Raw genomic sequence first — 20050 nt, 5'->3', positions numbered from 1 at the left:
AAAAAATATAAATTTTTTATCAGACAGACTTTACTAATTTTTGTCTGTCATATGAAAATATGATATAACAGAAATCTGTTAAAAAAATTGATCAACATGTTTATAAAAAATTCATATTTTATAAAAAATTTAAATTGAGTGTAAATCTGAGTGAAAATTCTATTTCATAAAAATCTATAAATTAACTATATAATAAAAAAATAGAGAAGAAATCAGTTTCATAAAAAATATATTAAGAACATTAGTAAAAAATATATCTGATAAAAAATTCAAATTCAATATAAATGTTAATAAAAATTCAGTTTGTTAAGAATCAACGAAAGTTTGTTAAAAAAAAATTGATAAAAACAAATTCAATCTATATTAAATAAAAAATTTGAATAAAAAATGTTTGATGAAAAATTCATACTTTATAAAAATATAAATTGAATATAAATCTTAATAAAAATATTTTTGTTAAAAAATAAATAAAAATTACGTTAAAAAATCACCATCTTGAAAATTGATGAAAAATCAGTTTGATAAAAAATTCATAATATATAAAAATAAGATAATTGAATTTATGTTTGATATAAAATATGAATTTTTTTATAACAGATTTTTTATTGATTTTTTATTTAAAAATGTAATAAAAATGTATTAAAAAAAATTATTATAAATCAGTTTAATAAAAATTCAATAAAAAATCTGTTATATGAAATTGTGTTAGAACAGAAATCTCTATAATCCCGCTAAGCTGAAAATGGGGATGGTGATAACTTTGGTTTGGAGGTAGCACCAATGTTTATTTTTGTATATCCTGATAGCACTAATTGGCTTTTTTTTTATTTTAAATAATTGTAAAATCATTAATATTAAGTAAGTAATTTAATTGAATACAATGGGAAATTAAAAAAAAATACATCCCGATATTTGATTCTAAATTTTGAATGTACGTAACCTACGTGTGAACTAAATTATTTTTTATCTTAGATATTTAGGAAGTGAATTTTGAATTTTTAAAATAAAAGCCTAATAGCTATACATTATTATTTTATTATTTGGGTTGACTTTAGTATAGTCAATAATATTAATTGTATTATTTGGGGTTTTAAAAAATTGTATTATTTTCATACATTGTGTTCCTATTTTGTGTAATTCAACCGTATTACATACTTCATACATATGTTTAAAAAAATTTAAATAAGTTATCCTTTTTTTAAAACTATCAAATTTTTTTCTATAAGAAATTCGAAATGATTTTTATTAGAAAATTACAAGTTACAATTTTCAAGTTTCTCGGCAACAAACATTAAATACAGACTAATATATCATTTATCCATGTTTTGGTGACATACTTATTTTACAAATCATATTTTTTATTTATATAGTAAAAATTAAAGAAGCTGCACTATGTCAAATGGTAGACAGAGACTGTCGGGTGCAGAATATAGGAAGAGAAAACGTGAAAAAGAAGCTGTAATTACAAAACAGTCTAATTCTATCAAGAAATTTATAACGGGTTCTTCCTCTTCATTAGAAATTTCAAATGCTGTAGTTGTAGTACAACCAAATGAGATTTTTACTTTTTGACAGTTGTAGATGCCACTGTTCCTTCTGAAACTACAGTAGTCAAAAATATAACAGATACTGTTGTAATGCAACCCAGTGATGTTAGGTTGTATGAATTATATACCTATTAATAATAAATATGAAGTATGAACTACCATTTATTTTTATAAATGTACATAACAAACTTTTGTCAAAAAAATATTATCAAGTGTAACAGTGTAAAATGTAATATAGCCAAGTTTATAATTAATTTTGTTCATTTTGTATAAATAATACTATGTACTAATTATATGGCAAAAATTATTAAAATGGGTGTCATTTTTTTAACTACACGGGGCGACAAAATACTTAGCACCGGGCCTGCTTAGTCAACATATTGTTGAACTATTTGGCAGGACGTAGAAGTAATAAGTATACTCAAATACATACAAATAAGTAACCACTATAGTATTTTTCGTAATTAATAATGTGTAAACAATATGTTGACTATAATTATTGAACATTACAATTGATCTTATTAAGTTATTTGTCATTATAGGTATTTGTAATATTATAAAATAGCATTTTACTTAGTAAAATCATTATTAAAACTATTTTTTTTTTTAACTTGGCTTTTTTTTACACGGAGTTACCTATAACGAAATGTTTTTAGTGTGATATCGGATATTTTTTTATGAAATAAGTCACGCTTTTATTTGACTGTATACAATAATAATAATTATAATTATAATCCATATAGCATGCATCGTTGGCCTCCTGTTATTATATATTTTTTTCTATTTTAGTATTATAATATTAGACATATCGCTACATCTAACCCATATTTTATTATTATGTTTAATAATTTATGTGTAATGGGCTTGAGACTTGAGTCATATTAGATGGACCATTATGGCAAATCACAAAATTAAGTGCATATGATTTGCCAAGGGTAATGAATTTATCACTAGATTGTTTATTTTATTATTAAAATTGTTCCAAGTTATCAGCATAATAATATAATACCGTCGCGCTGGATCACGAATTCAGTAAACGGTAAAGAATCACAGTCGTTATCAATACACGAAATGGTTGCCAGCGACCGGCATCAAAGAGACCGCACCGCCGACGTCGCCGCCGTCGCGATAATAGTTTATTTTTAGTGGTGATGGATAAGCGGTGGGTCGGGGCACATTTACGATATTCCGTACGCAAAATCGGTCTTAAAAGTACTTAGACATTTTTGCTTATAATATATAAACCATCTAACCAATCTGCTATAGCGATAGCTCCTCTGCTCCCATATGCACAGTATATCTGATCGATCGATACCTTATACGACTTTATATGTTCAACCGTTTGCCCTGTAGAGCTGGAAAATGGTTGACATAATATGTTAAGACGGTTTTTCAATGGTTAAAATCTAGCTCCTGTTATTATACGTTAGTGGCTACTCCGCTATTAATTTTTACATAGCTTCGCGCCACTACTGTCGCGCTGGATAAATATAATGCTATGTATGAATGATGTGGTTTTGAACATATTTTAATGTCGTTTTTAATATCTCTACAGTATAACTTGTGCAGAGTGCATTTGTAACTTTATAATCCTAGAGCCAAATAAGCGAACAGAACATTTTGGACTATAATATGGTGTTTATTAATTTTGCTAATGAGTAATATGTACCTAATTAATTTAAAAAATGACACAAAATCACAAAGGATATTGTGATATTTCTATTATTTTGAGGGTTTAAAACTAAATAATCAGCAAATGTTCGTCAATTTTTTTCAAAATGCTAACTCCACATAAAAAAATAATGTGGATTTACACTAAAATGTTTTCTTAATTTCCACCCCTACCAACTTGAGGACATTTTATTACATTTTCAAGATTTTAGACAAAGCTAAAAATGGAATCGACAATAATTGAAAAAAGTTTGAAAAAATCTAATTCCTATAACAACAGCTCAAAAAGAGTCAAAATATTATAAACTATAGAAAATTGTTATTCATAGATTTGGTGAAATTTCAAAGTATCTTTGGTTATTAGTTTTGGAGTTACGTCAAACAAATTATTAATTCAATAGCCTACATACATACCATTTTGTGTATACAGTTTTTGTTGGAGAAATGCTAAATCCCAGTCACAGAAAAGATGATTTGTAAAATTTGCTGAATAACCAGTTCTTTTTTGAATAAGACACAGTTTCTAAATTAAAAACTACAAAGATACCATCTTATAGTTTGCTTTAAAATATTTTATTATTAAATTTATTTTACTGTTAAATCACTGTGCACTATGTTATATTATAGTCAACGGTCACCATAATAATGTACTTTGTACAGTTTCATAAAATATTATCAATCGCCCTTCAATCATAAATAGGCTATTGACATTTGATAATAAATTAAGATTAAACTAATCAATGATTTATAAACTGTGTTAATCGACGCACAATGTTGTACAATATCTAAACTAAATTACAATAGCCTGAGATATAATACGTTAGATAATTTTGGAAACTTCTTTAAGATTGCTATACTACTACAGAACAGCAAATAATTATTATACAAATACATAAATATAATATACGTATACTCTAAGGAACTTAACATATAATTAAAATTACAATATTGTTGTAACGATTGGTAGAGAAGACTTAGATAAAAAATATATGGTATTTATATAAAAATTTTACTAAAATAAAACTTGTTTTAGAAACAATTGGTTAGTATTTTTATCCATATATCCATAGTCGTTGCCCGTTGGTTACATACCAGGAGACTCACTTGCCTCATCCAGGCGGTGCAGGATTGAGATAGTTTAACCGTTTAGTGCACACCAATATTTGTAGACCATAATAGTTAATTGTCTCAGTAAAGATTCATATTAGAGTATATTTTGTGTGAATTGTTAGTTTGGATCTGAATATATGAATCGAAGCCGGTTATTGAGTATTTTTCATTATTAATAAAGCGAAAAATATTGATAATTTTAATTCTTCTATTAATTATTCTAATAGCCCCTGAAATATTATTTAACTACTACATTTTTTTAAACTAAATCGTTTAATCACAGCCAACAGTAAGTTTTCTTTAAGCTATTAATATGTCAATCAATGCCAAGACACTGCAATTCGTTGTTTACTAAATCTAATTTCAAATAAATGACGTAAATAAAAATTATATGTATACCTAGCTCAACTACCACAGACCAAAAAAATAAAAATGTTTCATTAATACTGAAGATACAATTAATATTTAACTAGTTATTTAAGGTGTTCGACATATCTGTGGTATTATTTGTAATATACTAATATTTAATTATAACATAAATATTGAAATTTAATAAACAAGTTGAACAGTATGTGATAATCTCAAATTATTTAACTCGTTGGATCGTCTAATGAGGCAGTATTGATAATTGCTTGGATGTATTCGGACATTATTAATGTCATTTGAAATATTTTCTGTAGGTTTTATTTATGTTGTGCAATTTACATGTTTAAATAATTAAATACATTAATATTTGCATGACATATCATAATATAATACAATATACATATATATTTTAAATAAAATTATTTAAAAAAAAAACACTCGTATCGTATGTTTTAAGAACACTTAAAATGTCACCTGAGGTGCATGGCACATGGATAAATCATCAAATTATAATAATAATATACAATAATAATAGAAATAATAATAATTATTAATTGCGGTGGTCATCAGTGATGTTTGGTGGCTGCTACCGTCAATATGGACGAGTGAAGCTCAAGAGCAGCTAGCACATCTTGTTTATGCCGAATGTACATCCGGCCATCCCGCCACGGATGGGTCAGCTGAAGCGGTTTGAAGTCATCGCGCAAACACCGTTCCCGGGCCCCGGTAACTGATACCAGACAAAAGTTACCGAATTCGGTGCTTGGGTATATTGGTCCAGTCTTGCCTTTGACCACCACGGACATGTTCAGCTGCTGCAGAAACAGCTGGACTACTTCACGAGCTGACGTCGTTGGACTGATATGCAACTTCAGACTGGTGGGGTGTGGCAGACCCGTGTCATACGCAGCGCAAACCTGTGTGACAACAACCGTGGTTATCGTAAGGCCATCAGATATTTGTGTATAGGCACCATGGCTCAACCGTTTACGAAAATCACTTACCTCGATGATCCCAGGTGCAGGGACGGGCACCAGCGATTCGCTCTTAATAGTAGCGTCCGAAAACCCTTCGTCGTCCACTTTATTTACATCCTTAGCCCTACGTGAAAACAAATTAAAAGTACCGTGTCAACATGATATCGTTAAGGTTGAGTCTATCGAAGTTACTACATGGCATACGCTTAGTTATTATTGCATTATCGATAAACTTACGCGACGTGATTGGACTTTGACGACAGATCGGTCATGCATGAAGTCTGACCGTCGTTATACTCTGGTTCATCTTTACTGTCTGTAACCAAATCAAAGGCAATATTATAGAAATAAAAATCTGGTAATGCTTATAAAACTGTCCGCGTACCGTTGCTTGTTTCTGAGGAACAACTCTGTTTTTTTGCCAAGACGTACTCTCGATCATGAACGGGCGGCGATAGGTATTGTTCGCTGCGACTTATCTCCGGACACACCGATTCCAATGTCCGCATAGAGTTCAACCCCGGGCCCGGCCAACTACCACGGGACTTGACCAATTTTGAGTCAGGTAATTGTAACAACTGTAAAACGTATATCTATGTTATAACTGTCAGCGTACCTATACCGAACGGTCGTAAACTAAAACATTTGTTCCTGAGGATCATTTACCGAGTTACTTTTAGCGGACTTCATTTCCAACTGACTGTTGCTAGCACTCTTTGAACAGTTGGAGTTGGATACTTGTGACTGGAACAGCCGCTCGCGCGCAAAGTTCATCACGTCCAACAGCCACCGCAAATGTTTCCACGCGGCGTTTAAGCCTGTCTCAAGCGATTCAACTGTGTCCAGCCGCTGCTTGGCAGTTTCCAGGTCAGACGAGCTCCATGCTTGTCTGATCGAGTACCTCGCGTCGTCTGAGTCCAGTTGCACAACACTGGAAAGGCGGGCGTACAGGAGCAGCGTTTCCGCTCGGTACGTGCCAAAGTGTATCATCTCGAACACCTGAACACTGAGTGGCACCAGTTCGATCCGGTGCAGGTGGACAGCTGACTGGTTACCCTCGCCGACCGCACAAGCCACCTCGGCAGGAGGCACGATCATTATAAGGCTCACGTCCCGGTCGACCTCGATAACCTCGCTGGTATACACCCGCTGCACAGACCGTTTGTCTTTCGGTATTTGGACCAGAGAGAACAGCCGGTTTGTGGCCATCTTGAACTGCGAAGCGAACTCGAGGCACGTATAATCGCATGGCGCCCCAGCACCCTGCTGAAGCCACAGCCATTCTTCCCTGCAAAAAAAAATTTAAGTTTACGCTTGTCCGATCTGCCGTATATATTAATGATCTACGACTATAATGAGGAAAACCGTTTACAAAAATATATTAATATATTCTAGCTCAATCGTTGTGCAAACGAGCTTATTGACATTATTATGATACGCAATAATAACGCCTTACATTCAGTGTACCCGCGTCAATCGTAGACAAAGATCAAATATAAGATCAATAGATCAAAAATAGGAGTTTACGCATACACGTACACTCGTTCAGAGAATATATGTATAATATTATAATAGGTATGTATTAACTATAACTAATAAATTATAATTGACTGTCTGATTGGTCAAAGATAAGTATACATGTTAAATTTGTAAACAATAAATCATAATAATAATAAGAACTACCTGCATTGATTAGGATTTTTTTTTTCTTAATTTACTACATTTTAGCAATACTTTTTTTTCAATATTTGTGTTTAAGCTTTTGACATCTATACGCAGGCATGTGGCATAAACCATCTAGACTATAGAGTGAATATTAAATTGTACTTACGCGGTGACGTGCGGGTTATCACGTATCTTGCAACAAACAGGCATGTTAGGATTTTGCAAAGGCACCATAACGTGCAACATGTCTACTGAGCTTCTCATTAGTAAGTATCCGACGTATAAGCCTTTCTGCAATTTGGCGTTGCTTGTTTGGTAAAACATTATTTGGTCCTAATTTTACAATAATTGTACGTTATTTATACAATTCGATAAGTTTTGAAAATATTTAGATTAGTTTACTTGGATAGATGATATCAACAGATCGGTAAGATTATCGGAACGAGACGACTTTTTCAAAATCTTAGCCATCGGCGTCCATTTCAGGTTGACGACGTTTTTTGGCTGACACACGTTGTTTACCGTACATATCACAGTTGTACCGTCTGAGTCACGGATTGGTTTATAGTACACTTTACCTAGGTCTTGCGTATTAAAAATGTCCTAAAATATTTTTAAGTGTTCATGAATACTGCACATTAGCGTCCTACTGTTAATTCAAGGTTGTTTAGATTTGTCTACAAGACAGGTGACTTACTTGCATCTGAGTGACAGCCTGGATGAGTTTCGTCCTGAAGCTAATCGAACTATTAGTCGATTTCTCCAAGTCATCCTTAAACCATTTGAGATCCTTCCACGCGAAAGCTATTTTGTAGAACCAATGGAAATCGTTGAGCATTTCTTTTGGGTACGTGTCGTCAATCTCTACCACGGGTAAATAGTCCTCGTTGGTCACCAGAACTTTGTCTTCGTGGTACAGCAGACAAGAAAGGTATACGCCTCTGCAATTTAAAAATAATATATAATATTACGAACGCAGTTTATCTAACTAATCAAAGAAAAATATATTTAGATGAAGGGATACCTCCGGAGATTCTTATGAAGTTTAGTATTGCCGCTAAATAACTGCTTGAACGTTGGCGGCTTTCTTCTTTTCGTATTCGATGTACAGTCATTTCCACTGACTTCGAATGACGACCTGTGTAGGTCTGGACGAATGGAGATCATTTTGTCAAGTATGTCGTCCATCTTGACTTTCATTGCTGCGGAACATCGACGGGATTCTTGACAGACGTCCCACCAACCTAATACCAATTATCAATAGCAATTAAATCACCGAGTTAAATAAAATTGACAAAGTTAAACTCACTTGAAATTGTGACAGAAACCGGAGTTGGGTATTGATAGTCACTGAAATCTTTCAGGTTTCCAGCACTGCATCGGAAGTAGTAGGTCTTTCCATGTTCCAAATTGTTGATGGTAATTTCTCCATCAGTTGCAGGTAAACATTTAGACCCTGTTAAGTTTTTAAAGGATTCCGATGTACTCCATTCAACTATAGACAAATACAATATTGTTGAAAAAAATAGGTTTTTAAAATATCTAATTTATAAAAAAATAAAACTAAATAAGTGGTCGCGTTTAATTTGTAATGACTAAACAATGAGACAGATTAGTTGTACACAATTCATACAAGTTAATATTAATTGTTTTTTCTAACATTTTGAAAGGTTATTATAATTATTCAAGATTATTTTTATCATTATTAAGTTTTTATAGAGTGACTATTACTAAACAAAATAATATGTAATACGTAAATCAATGATTTCAAAAATGTTATATAATTTGAAGCGTATAGGTAGGTACTCTATAGGGAATTATATTCAAATAATTTGTATGAACACTTTGATAATAAAAATAATTATTTTAATATATAGGTAGGTACATATATAATTCATATACAATAATATAGATATCCAAGTTACATTGTAAAAATGGAAAATATTTATTTTAGACATTTTACAGAATACAAATGAAAACTTTACTGTTAAAATAACAACAACAATTATTGTGTGCCCAACGTAAAATAATCGACTAAGAGCATTTAAAAAAATTGAATTCAACTTTTACTATTGCCCAATAAGTGTCACTTGTGTTCACTCATTTTTCAATATCGTGAATCTTGACATTTCATAAATATAAAACAAAATCAATACTATTCAGAATACACTTTACTATTCAAAATACTCAATGGTTTTTTTTTTAATTATTACACGTATTATAAGAATATACTGTATATTGATCAGCTTTGTTTTATCATAATTTAAATCTTTACTTTGGCTAACACATTTACCACAGACTTTATGTTTTTAATAAATATAATATTATGCTTACCGTTGAATTTAGTACATATAGCGCTTTCTGGGTAATCAGCTTCTATACAAGATACCCTGACGTTATCGTTTCCTGTTACCTCCAGGATAATTTTCTCTGGCTTATCTGGTGGCTCTGTAAATATAAAATAAAAGTTTAATTAATTTAATATAATATTGTCGTACGTCACACGACGGGTGCGATTAATATTAGGTATAATATATCTATAGGGTTTAAATTCTCGGCACTATCACTGGAACGTATATACCTACACAAAATAAGTTTAACGGTTTCACGAACAATAGTCGATCGCGGGAAAACATAATTTATGTATTATAATAGTGTAGTAATATTTTGCATAATATTAATAAAATATCCCTCACATAAGACAAAATTTATTTTATTTTATACGTTTTTCGTAAGGCTACATTTTTAAATAGAAAAAAATAATAACATCAAACATTACGACCGTTATTATTTATTATGTAGATAATTGAAACAAAACAAAATATCTCAAAAATTTAACGTCTGCTCAAGAATACGAATAATTATTTGACATTGAATTAATTTTTTTTTTTTATGTATTTAATTTAAAAATCTTCACACCCGTCCTCGGGACAACAACAATATTATACTTTATAATATATATTTATGTATATACACGAAATTATACGTTAATTTTTATTTCTTTAAGACACGAGAACTCAAGAATATTATTCTTTGAACCCACTAAACCTCACGTGCACACATTTGTTTTTCTTCTTCGTACACTACTGTTTATATCTTACTTTTTTTTCTACGAAGATCTGAAAGTCATCTCACAAGTGTATGCTCTTCGACATAGTTTTTCATTCAAGGCAAACATCATCTGTGTACGTGCGTGTCAAATTGATCTTTCATTCCCCCTCAAACTATTTTAGGTCAGATTTTGTTTAACACAGTGTTATACTTACTGGCATGTTCGAAACCAATACGCATTTTTTTCAAGCCTCTTTTCCGTCTCTCCCATAGTGCCAGCGATTTGGTCTGTGAATCATCTTGGTTACCGCGACGTCTAAGTCCTATGACCCGATCTTCGGCTTCTTCGAGTAAATTCGACAAGTGCGTCTCTAAGTTTTTCATACTGGTCTCTATACAATGTCAATAAAAAAAAATACACTTTAAGTAATATTTTGTTTTCATATGAAAGGTACGTATTATTAATTTTTAATCGTTTACCTTCCGTTGCTCCGTGGGCCAATAGAAGTCGAACCAGATCTCGATTGTTGCTCAGAAAAGCAACGTCTAGAGGTGTCAACCCATCGCTGTTTACACTGAGCAGAGGAAAAAAATTAAAACATCATCGATAAGAATAATATTATGACGTATACGAATTTTAATAGGATTTTACCTGTTCACTTGAACTTCACATGTCGTCAATATGTTCCTCGCCTTTTCCAGTTGGCCGTGTTCCACAGCAGCGAACAGACCTAAAGCAATTGCATAACAAACGATTAAACAACTCCAGACCGTAATAATGTTTAATGTGCATACGCATAAATTCATAACATTGTGTTAAATACAATCGTGTACTATGTGCAATTTTCCGTCAACATTAACGAACCGTCTGCGAAGTTATATTGTTTGGTAGAATGTCCTTAACGTGTCCACAAAATAATATATATATTGTTTCTGAGACGTCCTAATGAACTCGAGATGTCTACAAATGCAAATATATCTGGTCACCTAATGGGGTTGCATACAATTTAATTTCCTCGGAATTTCTTGAAAACACCACTGCAGTTATATAAAGTCCGGAATTTGACAAAACGCCTTACACTATAGTCAGATAAACTGAATGTCTCGAGATATCTGGCACACAGGGTTTACCACATAATTTATGTGCAATGGGATTAGTGTAAATATAAATGTTTAGATTACCGTGCAAATGAATGTTGATGTTGTGTACTTGAGACTCTCGTGCCTTTGGGTGGTGATGTTGACGTTGTTTTGTCTGTGCCTCCGAACTGGAGCCATTGTTTCTCAGTGACGATATAGACGTTCCTAAACATTACCATAATAAAATCTGTTAGAATTTTGCCATTGACACATCATCGACTAAATATCGATTCGTATTAATTATGGTTATGGTTATGTGCACGTTCAAATTACAATAATATCAATAAATAAATTACGATATTGCTATCTATAATGTGATATATTAGGTATTTCATCTAATCTGTCTTACATGAATTAAAATGGGTCTGTTAGTATGCATTTGATTTAATTAAAAACGTAGGTATGTTTATGTGGGGAGTATCAATAATATATCAATTTAAATTTAACCTTATAAATTACAATTATAATTACATATTTTTTTTTATACGATTTGTTAACGGTTCAAGAGTATTTTGATACATTTATCATTTCGATACAAGATTTTAAAATACTATAAAGTAAATCGTACACATTTACTCATTATATAGTACACTTTAATTCACTGCCTATACTTTTTTATGCTGTATTAATTTAGTAATGTTATTCATCGCGTACATCACTCGAAACCAAAGGAACTAACTCAAATACTTAAAAAGTTTAATATTCGAGCAAACTGTTATTTCCTTTTAAACCTCTTATAAAATGTTATGTTATGTTTTCTCCATTAACTCGAACAATACTGAGATAATTTGACTAAATTTATTTTATTATTATTATTTGAATTTAAAACAAAAGCCATCTAATTTCTACAAAAATGTATAGCACGTAAAATTCATTATTACCACATACAACGACACAACGACTGTATATTCTAAATATGTATACATATATTTATTTCTTAACAATACTCAATAACATGATTTACCTCATGTGCTTTTATGGAGTATATCCGTGAACTTTTTACACTAAAATGTATTTACAACATGTTAATACATATACAATATACATATACATATATATTTATATACAATATAATATATATTATATTTTGTCTTATAATATTTTATATTTTCAATTTGGAAGGTAACGGGAAACCACTATCCGATGTTGTCCCCTAGTACCTGTGCAACAATACCTTCAATAGAAGTACCTATAGGGTACTGTCAGCTGATCACGAGATTGTAAAAACAAGAACAAATATATTTAAAATAAATTGAAAAACTCGATAACTGGATTTTATACAGATGTTTCAAATTGTAGAAGTTTCACGTTTAGAAATGAAAAAAAATTGAAATTGTGAAAGTATCGACCCATAGACAAAAGGTTAGATTCTATAGGGAATGGACTTATCCCTGGATTTGTTTTAAATTAATATTCATATTCGTATAATATATTTCAGTTTCCATGGAAATGTAGCTAGTCTTAATTTAAAATTATAAACAGTATTGTCTTAGGTATTCCGAGGGAATGGTTACGTGTTCTAAAACGTCATATAAAAAACTTTTTCGTTTGAATTCATTATCAACATTTATTAGTTAATACATGGTATAACGGTACAGTTTTTCAAGACACGATTTTGAATTAACAATGAAAAAAAAATACGCTTGAATACAATACGAACTTTAAGTGAAATATTTTACTTTTGTGAAAGAAAAAACCCAAATCATCAACTACTACTGTTCTTGTCGACAATGAAACGAACAACAAAATATTTAACAGGGCGCTGGAAACACTAATGTAAAATGTTTTAAAAATTAAATTCCGTGGCCTTTTTATACAAATAAATAAAACAGTGAGAGAGAGGGAAAACAAATAAATAAAAGAACGTGGATTGTGTGTAGGAGGGTATGTGGGGGTGATTCACGTGTACCTACACATGTTCATTAATAACGGCGTGAACGACGTAGCAAGGGTGGTTGCAATATAGGTATTATATATATTATATAGGTACCTTTCCATACATAATACTCTGTTTAAATATCCGCACGTGCGAAACAATAACCGCTTTATTGAGTTCCGCGTGCATTGCAAATCGTTACGTAATGAACGACAGCACGTTGTCGTAATAAATTACTATGTATTCTTATTATTATTATTACTATAATTACCCGACGCAATGGTTTTTAATATGGATGCCAAACGTATAAAAATGAAAAAGTGTTTTGAATCTTTTTTTATTATTATTATTATTATTATAGTAGTGGCGGATTCCAAATTCTGTGTAAAAGGGTGATCGTCCTCAAAAAAAAAAAGCAATGGTTGAATGAAAATAACTAAATGAGATTAGGACGTTATTTTTTTAATATTTTTAGACCCACAATCACAATTTATATTATGTAATGTCATATGTTTTTACGATTTTTATGAAAATAAAAACAAATAATATTATAGGCATGATTTTATCAAACATTGACGTCCTTCAATATTCAATATTATTTTGTATGGTCATTATATCCATCGGATGTTAATGATGCGTATTATCGTAACATTTATAAGTTATAAAATATGTAAAACACCAAATGATAAGCTATTACAATTGGTTTTTAAAAAATGCTCATCAAAATGTGTACTATTTTATATAATATTTTATTCACTTACTGTCCAAAACTTATTATAGTAGTATTATAATACTGTCAATAATGGATTGAAAACGGGTTGAAAATAGGTGAAACCGTTAACAATCGTATATAAGCAGTGTTGTGCTTAGATAAAAAAAAATTATCTAGATATAGATAAGATATCTGAATTTAAAATTATCTAGATATAGATAGATAGTGTAGAAATTGAATTTACCTAGATATAGATAGATAAAATAATTTTTATCTAGATATTTATATAAGGTATTACCTCAAAATTTAAATTTATACTAATAATTGAAAATTAAAATAAATTTGTATTTTTATTACAATATTTACATAATTAGACAATAAAGGCTCTTTCGGCGTTCGTAAAATCATAAATGCGTGAGACTTCCCCGTATGGGCCATATTATAAAATTATATAAATAATTCGCATCTTATATGCATATTAACATAATAAATCGTCATTATTCAACAGTTATACTATAATAGTAGTTTATATCTGTACATTAATCATAATTAATAATAAATGCTATGTAAAACTATTTTAGAACCAATTTTTGCAAGTAATACAAATGAGATTTCTTATTAAGTTATCTATTTTATATTGAATGATAATATTGTAAAATAGTTATTAGGTACTAATTATTGGCTATGGATTTTGTGAATTATCTAGATAAATTTATCTAGATGGCTATAATTTTTATCTAGATGAAAATTAGATGTCAATTTTATTTTCTATCTAGATAAGATAAAGATATGAAGTTTTTATCTAGATAAATTTATCTAAAGCACAACACTGTATATAAGTGCAGAACGGCCAACTTTATAGGTAGGTACTAAATACCTAATATTAAAATCAGTGTACTTATCAGCAAGGCTGGGAAAGTTAATGATTTTTTTTAACTCAGTTAAGTTAAGTTAATATGCACCAATAACAAAAAGTTAAAAGTTAAAAGTTAATTTAACTATAGGTTAACTCAGTTAAGTTAAAAGTTAATACACACTTTTTGTTAACTTTTTATTAAGTTAAAAAAAAGTTAATTTGTTTATACATCGCTAACGTACTTAATTTTTTTCCAACCTAAAACTAAATTATAGATTATAGTGTTTATATTTTATACAGTGTTTCCATATTAGTTAAATTCGAATTATATATTTTTTTTACTTTAAACAATTCACGGTAAATATTTTTTGACATGAAAACGAAATATACTGAAGTAGTGAAATATGATAAAATTAAAAACAAAATAAATTAACTTAACTTACTTCTTGAAATGAAAAATTAACTCGTTAATTTCACGTCAATTAAAAAAGAAATTTAGTAAGTTAACAGTTAAGTTAATGAAAAGCAAAAATTAACTAGTTAAGTTAAAAAGTTAATATAAAATTAACTTATTAACTTAACTTTAACTTTTTAACTCGTTAATGCCCAGCCTTGCTTATCAGTAATCACTATTACTTGAAGTATCATATCGTGGATCTGTTGGGTCATGTGTGTAGGTTAATTGCAGATTGCTGATCACTTATATTGAATCTACGTAATGTGCACACTATTCGTAATACTATACTATTGATGATGAATTCGTTGAAGTTAATATTAGCCAGATAATAAAACATTGTCCATATAGCCAAATAGCCAAGCAAAACCTACTGTTAAAATGGTCATAACCTTAACCACAACTTGACAGAAATTAAAAATTCAATTTTTAAATAATATTTACGCAAATTAGGTTTGTATTAAAATATATACCTATGAATTGGTTAACTCGATTAAGAAAAAAAAAACACACAACCAATCGTCTAATTATATGTTCAAAATGCTCAAAAATCCTATCTCAAAATATCAATAATTAGTAAGAAAACCGTAGCGAGACGTCCAACCAGGACACACCGTTATTGAGTTTTATTCTGATAACTAATCTCGTCATAATTATTGTAATATTGTAATATCATTAGTACCTACAACACACGAACCGCGGTCGAACAAGAACTTACTAACAGTGAACATTAACATGGTACTAGATGAATTTAAAGCCATGGAAAATAGGCAAATTTCTCTATACTAGTTATTTCTTTATATTTTTTTTAATAATTTATATAAAAAATAATATTTATAATATCTGTTTTCCTCATCACCAACATAATATATTATTATCTGCAGGAAGGTACAACACGCCTAGCTTACTAATAGGTAATAACAGATTTATTTGTATTTACATTTAAAATTTTAATATTATTCTGTTATATTTTGAAGTTAATACTAAATATTATTAATAAATACGAACAATATGTACGACTATATCTAAAGTTCAATCGCTCATAAAAATGTAATTTAACTTTCCAATAGAATTTTTTTTTTTATTAAAGTAAACCAACTAATAAGGAATCCTGTATTAATTTTTCAAATATTAGATTTTAAAAAAAAAATTGTATGAGTCAAAATAATTTACAATAATTGTAATAATAAAAATAAAAATAAAAATAAAAATAAAAATTATTTTCCTGATTTTTACGTATATTGTCAAAGTTCGATCTTTAAATGCTTATAAAAAAAAAATTATGACTAGGTATGTATTTTTAATAATTTTAAACTTCCGTTTTAATAATGTATTGGGAGCCTTTTATTAAATTTTCAAGCTTTTTGACCCAACGAATAAAATTTTATTAAAATTTTTAAAAACTGAAAATGTCCGTAAACAGCTCAAAACAAGTCAAAATATCTAGGAAATGCTTGTATAAACATTTAGTCAAAATGTCATGTAACCATGGTCATTTGTTTTAGAGTTACACTAAAAATTAAAATTGATTTTTGTCGAAAACCATTTTTCGTAAAAATTCCCGTTTTTTCTTAATTTTTCTTTTGTTTTTTTCAAAAGCTTTTGAAAACAACTGGGAACATTTTACAATTGACCACTCAAAGTACCAACTAGATTCACATTCCTATCAGAAGAAAATAATCTAAGCATTTTTACTGTTTTAAAAGGTGATGACGGATACAAATAAAACAAAAAGCACACATCATTGTAAAAATAATACTTTCATTTAGCTTATTTAATGTTGTATAGAACAGGTCATAGATCTATAGTGATTTGTGGCACAATAATCAAAATTATATTATCATATTATAAAATTATATTGATAAAAAACTTTGAGCACAGGGTATAACAACGTCATATTATTCTTTATCTATAGCAGGATGTGGAATGGCCAATGAATGCGAGCAAAACTGTATATTATCTTTCAATATGAGTTATACAATATTACAGATTATAACAGAAGACAATTCTCACAACTATTTTAACATGGTTTATCGGTCCAGTAAATTATATTTATTTGAACTAGAAGTAAAACAGCTCGAAGCTTATGAATTACTATAGGTAGTCAATTTATTTTTCAGCACTATTTCGTTTTTTTTTTTTTCAAATAATATTATAGGTACCTACATATATTAATATCTTATTATTGGTTTTATATTATTTAATATAAATAATAGAATTATATTAAATTTGGTACGTACCTACTAATATAAACATTAAAATATTTAATTCGCATAAAAATCCATAACAAATTTGTGACAAATAGAATTCTTTTTTAATAATATATTATTATATAAATTTAACAGTTTACTTGTATATTATAACGAATTATAAACAAAGTAACAATATACAGTATAATATATAGTTCACAAAAATATACATCTGAAAATATGTTTATATAGATACAGAGTGTGAAGGGTCTATGGAATGGGAATTGTTCACAATTTATGCACCCCCATGAATATTGGTCAAGTCGAGCCTGTGATCTCGGGTTTGATCTGAAGAAAATCGGAGTATGCGCACACCCATATAATATTATGATAGTGACCGTGGCCGAATAGTAATTGGGTTATATACCGTCGTCGTACGAACCTATGTCGGTGCCGAACCGTCTGGTCTTTTTGGCGTCACGCAGCGCACCGACGACCGCAGACGACGACCGTTTCGCCGAGAACGTCGACGGCGGCAGCGGCACCGGCAAACGGTCATCGCCGGCGCTGATGTAGAAGCTGGTGACGGGCACGTCGTACATGCGCATCCGGTTCGGTACCGCGTCGTCGCCGTCCGCGTAGCTGACGTTCGAGTAACCGATGACCGACGACAGACATCGCGCGGCCACCGGACCGGCCGGCGCGTCTTTGAGTATGCCACCTCGGCGGCCGAACGACGTCGCGGCGCACCCGTGGCCACATACAGGACCGTGGTAAACGCGTTCGTCGAACTTTACGCGTTTTACGACCGGCACGGGCGGTGGCAGTGCCGGCCGGTAGACGGCAGTGACGTTCTCCTTGTCTTGGTCGGCGCCCACCGTCCACCCGCGGCGCCGCAACCGTTGGCTGAACCGGGCCAGCGACACGCGCGAAAACGACGACACTCTGGACACGCGGTCCGCCGCCACCGTTCCGGTTTCGTGCCGGTCCGCCGGTATGAGGCGTTCAAAGTCCGCCATTTACCGGTGACAAAAGCGCGGTGACGACGACGACGACGGTTATTTGAACGATTGTGCGATGTTGTGTACCACGGACGCGACCGTTACGCGCGCAAACGCAAACTGCGGGCGAGGCCGGGTGCGTGCGGCCAGCAGTGACTAGGGGGTCCCCGGTCCCGAAAAGAGCAGATGCTTGCACAACCCCCGCCCCGACCTCTCGTGCCTCGTGTCGTAGGGGTATACCGCGTTCTACCGGAGACTACCGGTTTCCCGCATAGGTATATAATAATATAAATATTATGTACGATACGACGTGAGTGTACGTCACAACGACTACGCCGTATCGTTGCTATTTTCTTTATTATTATTATTATTATTATTATTATTGCCGGCCGTACCAGACCCTCACGCGCCGGTGATGCATATGATATACGGTTGTCGTTTCAGTGGGTCACGGTCGACGAACCCACTCATTCGGTTTTATGTACAGGGTGATTCACCAATAGCAAATACGCTCACCCCCGCATTGTTTTCCACATTGGTTTTATCATAATTATTCAAATTTAGATTTTTTAATCTGTTTTATGTATAACTAATGATCATTAGTATACATTTATCAACCATATTAAACAAATATTAAATATTATCCAATATTAAAAATGAATATGAAAACCATTTGTAAGAACCGTTATTCTTGGTATATACAATATGTTAATAACTCAGATACTACTCGTTTGAATTTTGATTTAAAAACATCGACAATTTCAGAAAAATTATCTGTATTCACTATATTTAGATTGAAAAAGGTATGAGTTCTCATTTGAAAAAAAGAAGTTTGTTGTGATACCACAGGACGCTCATTAAATGGGATAAAAATCTAAATAATTTAAAACATGGTCATTAATTATACTTAAAAACTAGAAATATCAGAATTTGAATAATCAATTCATTATGATATTTTTAAAGCAAATGGGATTAGCATGCTTAGTTTATCATCCTGTATAATATTATAATAATAATGTGTCATACACGAATGCGCAATGTGGGGATACCATTACATCATACACGCGCGAGTAAAATACAGAAAAGGTATATTTACGTTCCACACATTTCCAATAGTTTTCGGCGGTTTGTAATATTACAGTAAATATATATTATTTACCACCGATCATATCGAACTTAAAGACTATTTGTTATTTATTATAGTATTGTATGCACGTGATAAAATTTTCGAAAAAAAAGTTGCCGGTTTTGGTCGCCTTTGAGCTTGCCAGAGTAAATAGTAAACAGTTCACTTTGGAAACTGTCCAACAAATTTGTTGATTACATCGTTGGGCGGATCCCAACTATTGTTAGAACTTTGGTTTTTTATAAAAATGTTTAAAATTCCACTTTTTTGAGTCCATGATAACGAAAAAAACTTTTGGAAAATAATAAA

General features: G+C 31.0%; 1 protein-coding gene across 4 annotated transcripts in view; it reads right to left on the bottom strand.

The window, feature by feature from the left end:
• Window positions 1-5058: 5058 nt before the first annotated feature.
• LOC100158922 (ankyrin repeat and fibronectin type-III domain-containing protein 1) overlaps window positions 5059-20050 on the bottom strand; it is a 153934-nt gene continuing 138942 nt past the window's right edge. For 3 of the 4 annotated variants that reach the window (XM_016807921.2, XM_003247415.4, XM_008189153.3), the window contains 15 exons: window positions 11570-11692; window positions 11040-11118; window positions 10868-10962; window positions 10603-10779; window positions 9671-9784; window positions 8646-8831; window positions 8361-8580; window positions 8034-8277; window positions 7739-7939; window positions 7503-7669; window positions 6338-6959; window positions 6057-6249; window positions 5909-5987; window positions 5699-5795; window positions 5059-5611 (listed from right to left, as the gene is read on the bottom strand). In XM_016807921.2, coding sequence (XP_016663410.1) covers window positions 5261-5611; window positions 5699-5795; window positions 5909-5987; window positions 6057-6249; window positions 6338-6959; window positions 7503-7669; window positions 7739-7939; window positions 8034-8277; window positions 8361-8580; window positions 8646-8831; window positions 9671-9784; window positions 10603-10779; window positions 10868-10962; window positions 11040-11118; window positions 11570-11692 — 2948 coding nt within the window. In that variant the 3' untranslated portion in view covers window positions 5059-5260. Of the gene's footprint in view, window positions 5612-5698; window positions 5796-5908; window positions 5988-6056; window positions 6250-6337; window positions 6960-7502; window positions 7670-7738; window positions 7940-8033; window positions 8278-8360; window positions 8581-8645; window positions 8832-9670; window positions 9785-10602; window positions 10780-10867; window positions 10963-11039; window positions 11119-11569; window positions 11693-18056; window positions 18949-20050 lie in introns of those variants that run through there. The other variant, XM_008189152.3, reaches the window with a different exon arrangement.

The sequence above is a fragment of the Acyrthosiphon pisum genome, chromosome A1 (genome assembly GCF_005508785.2).
Source record: "Acyrthosiphon pisum isolate AL4f chromosome A1, pea_aphid_22Mar2018_4r6ur, whole genome shotgun sequence".
NCBI lineage: Eukaryota > Metazoa > Arthropoda > Insecta > Hemiptera > Aphididae > Acyrthosiphon > Acyrthosiphon pisum.
The sequence above is the reverse complement of the archived record's forward strand: the minus strand, read 5'-3'. Positions and strand labels throughout refer to the sequence as shown.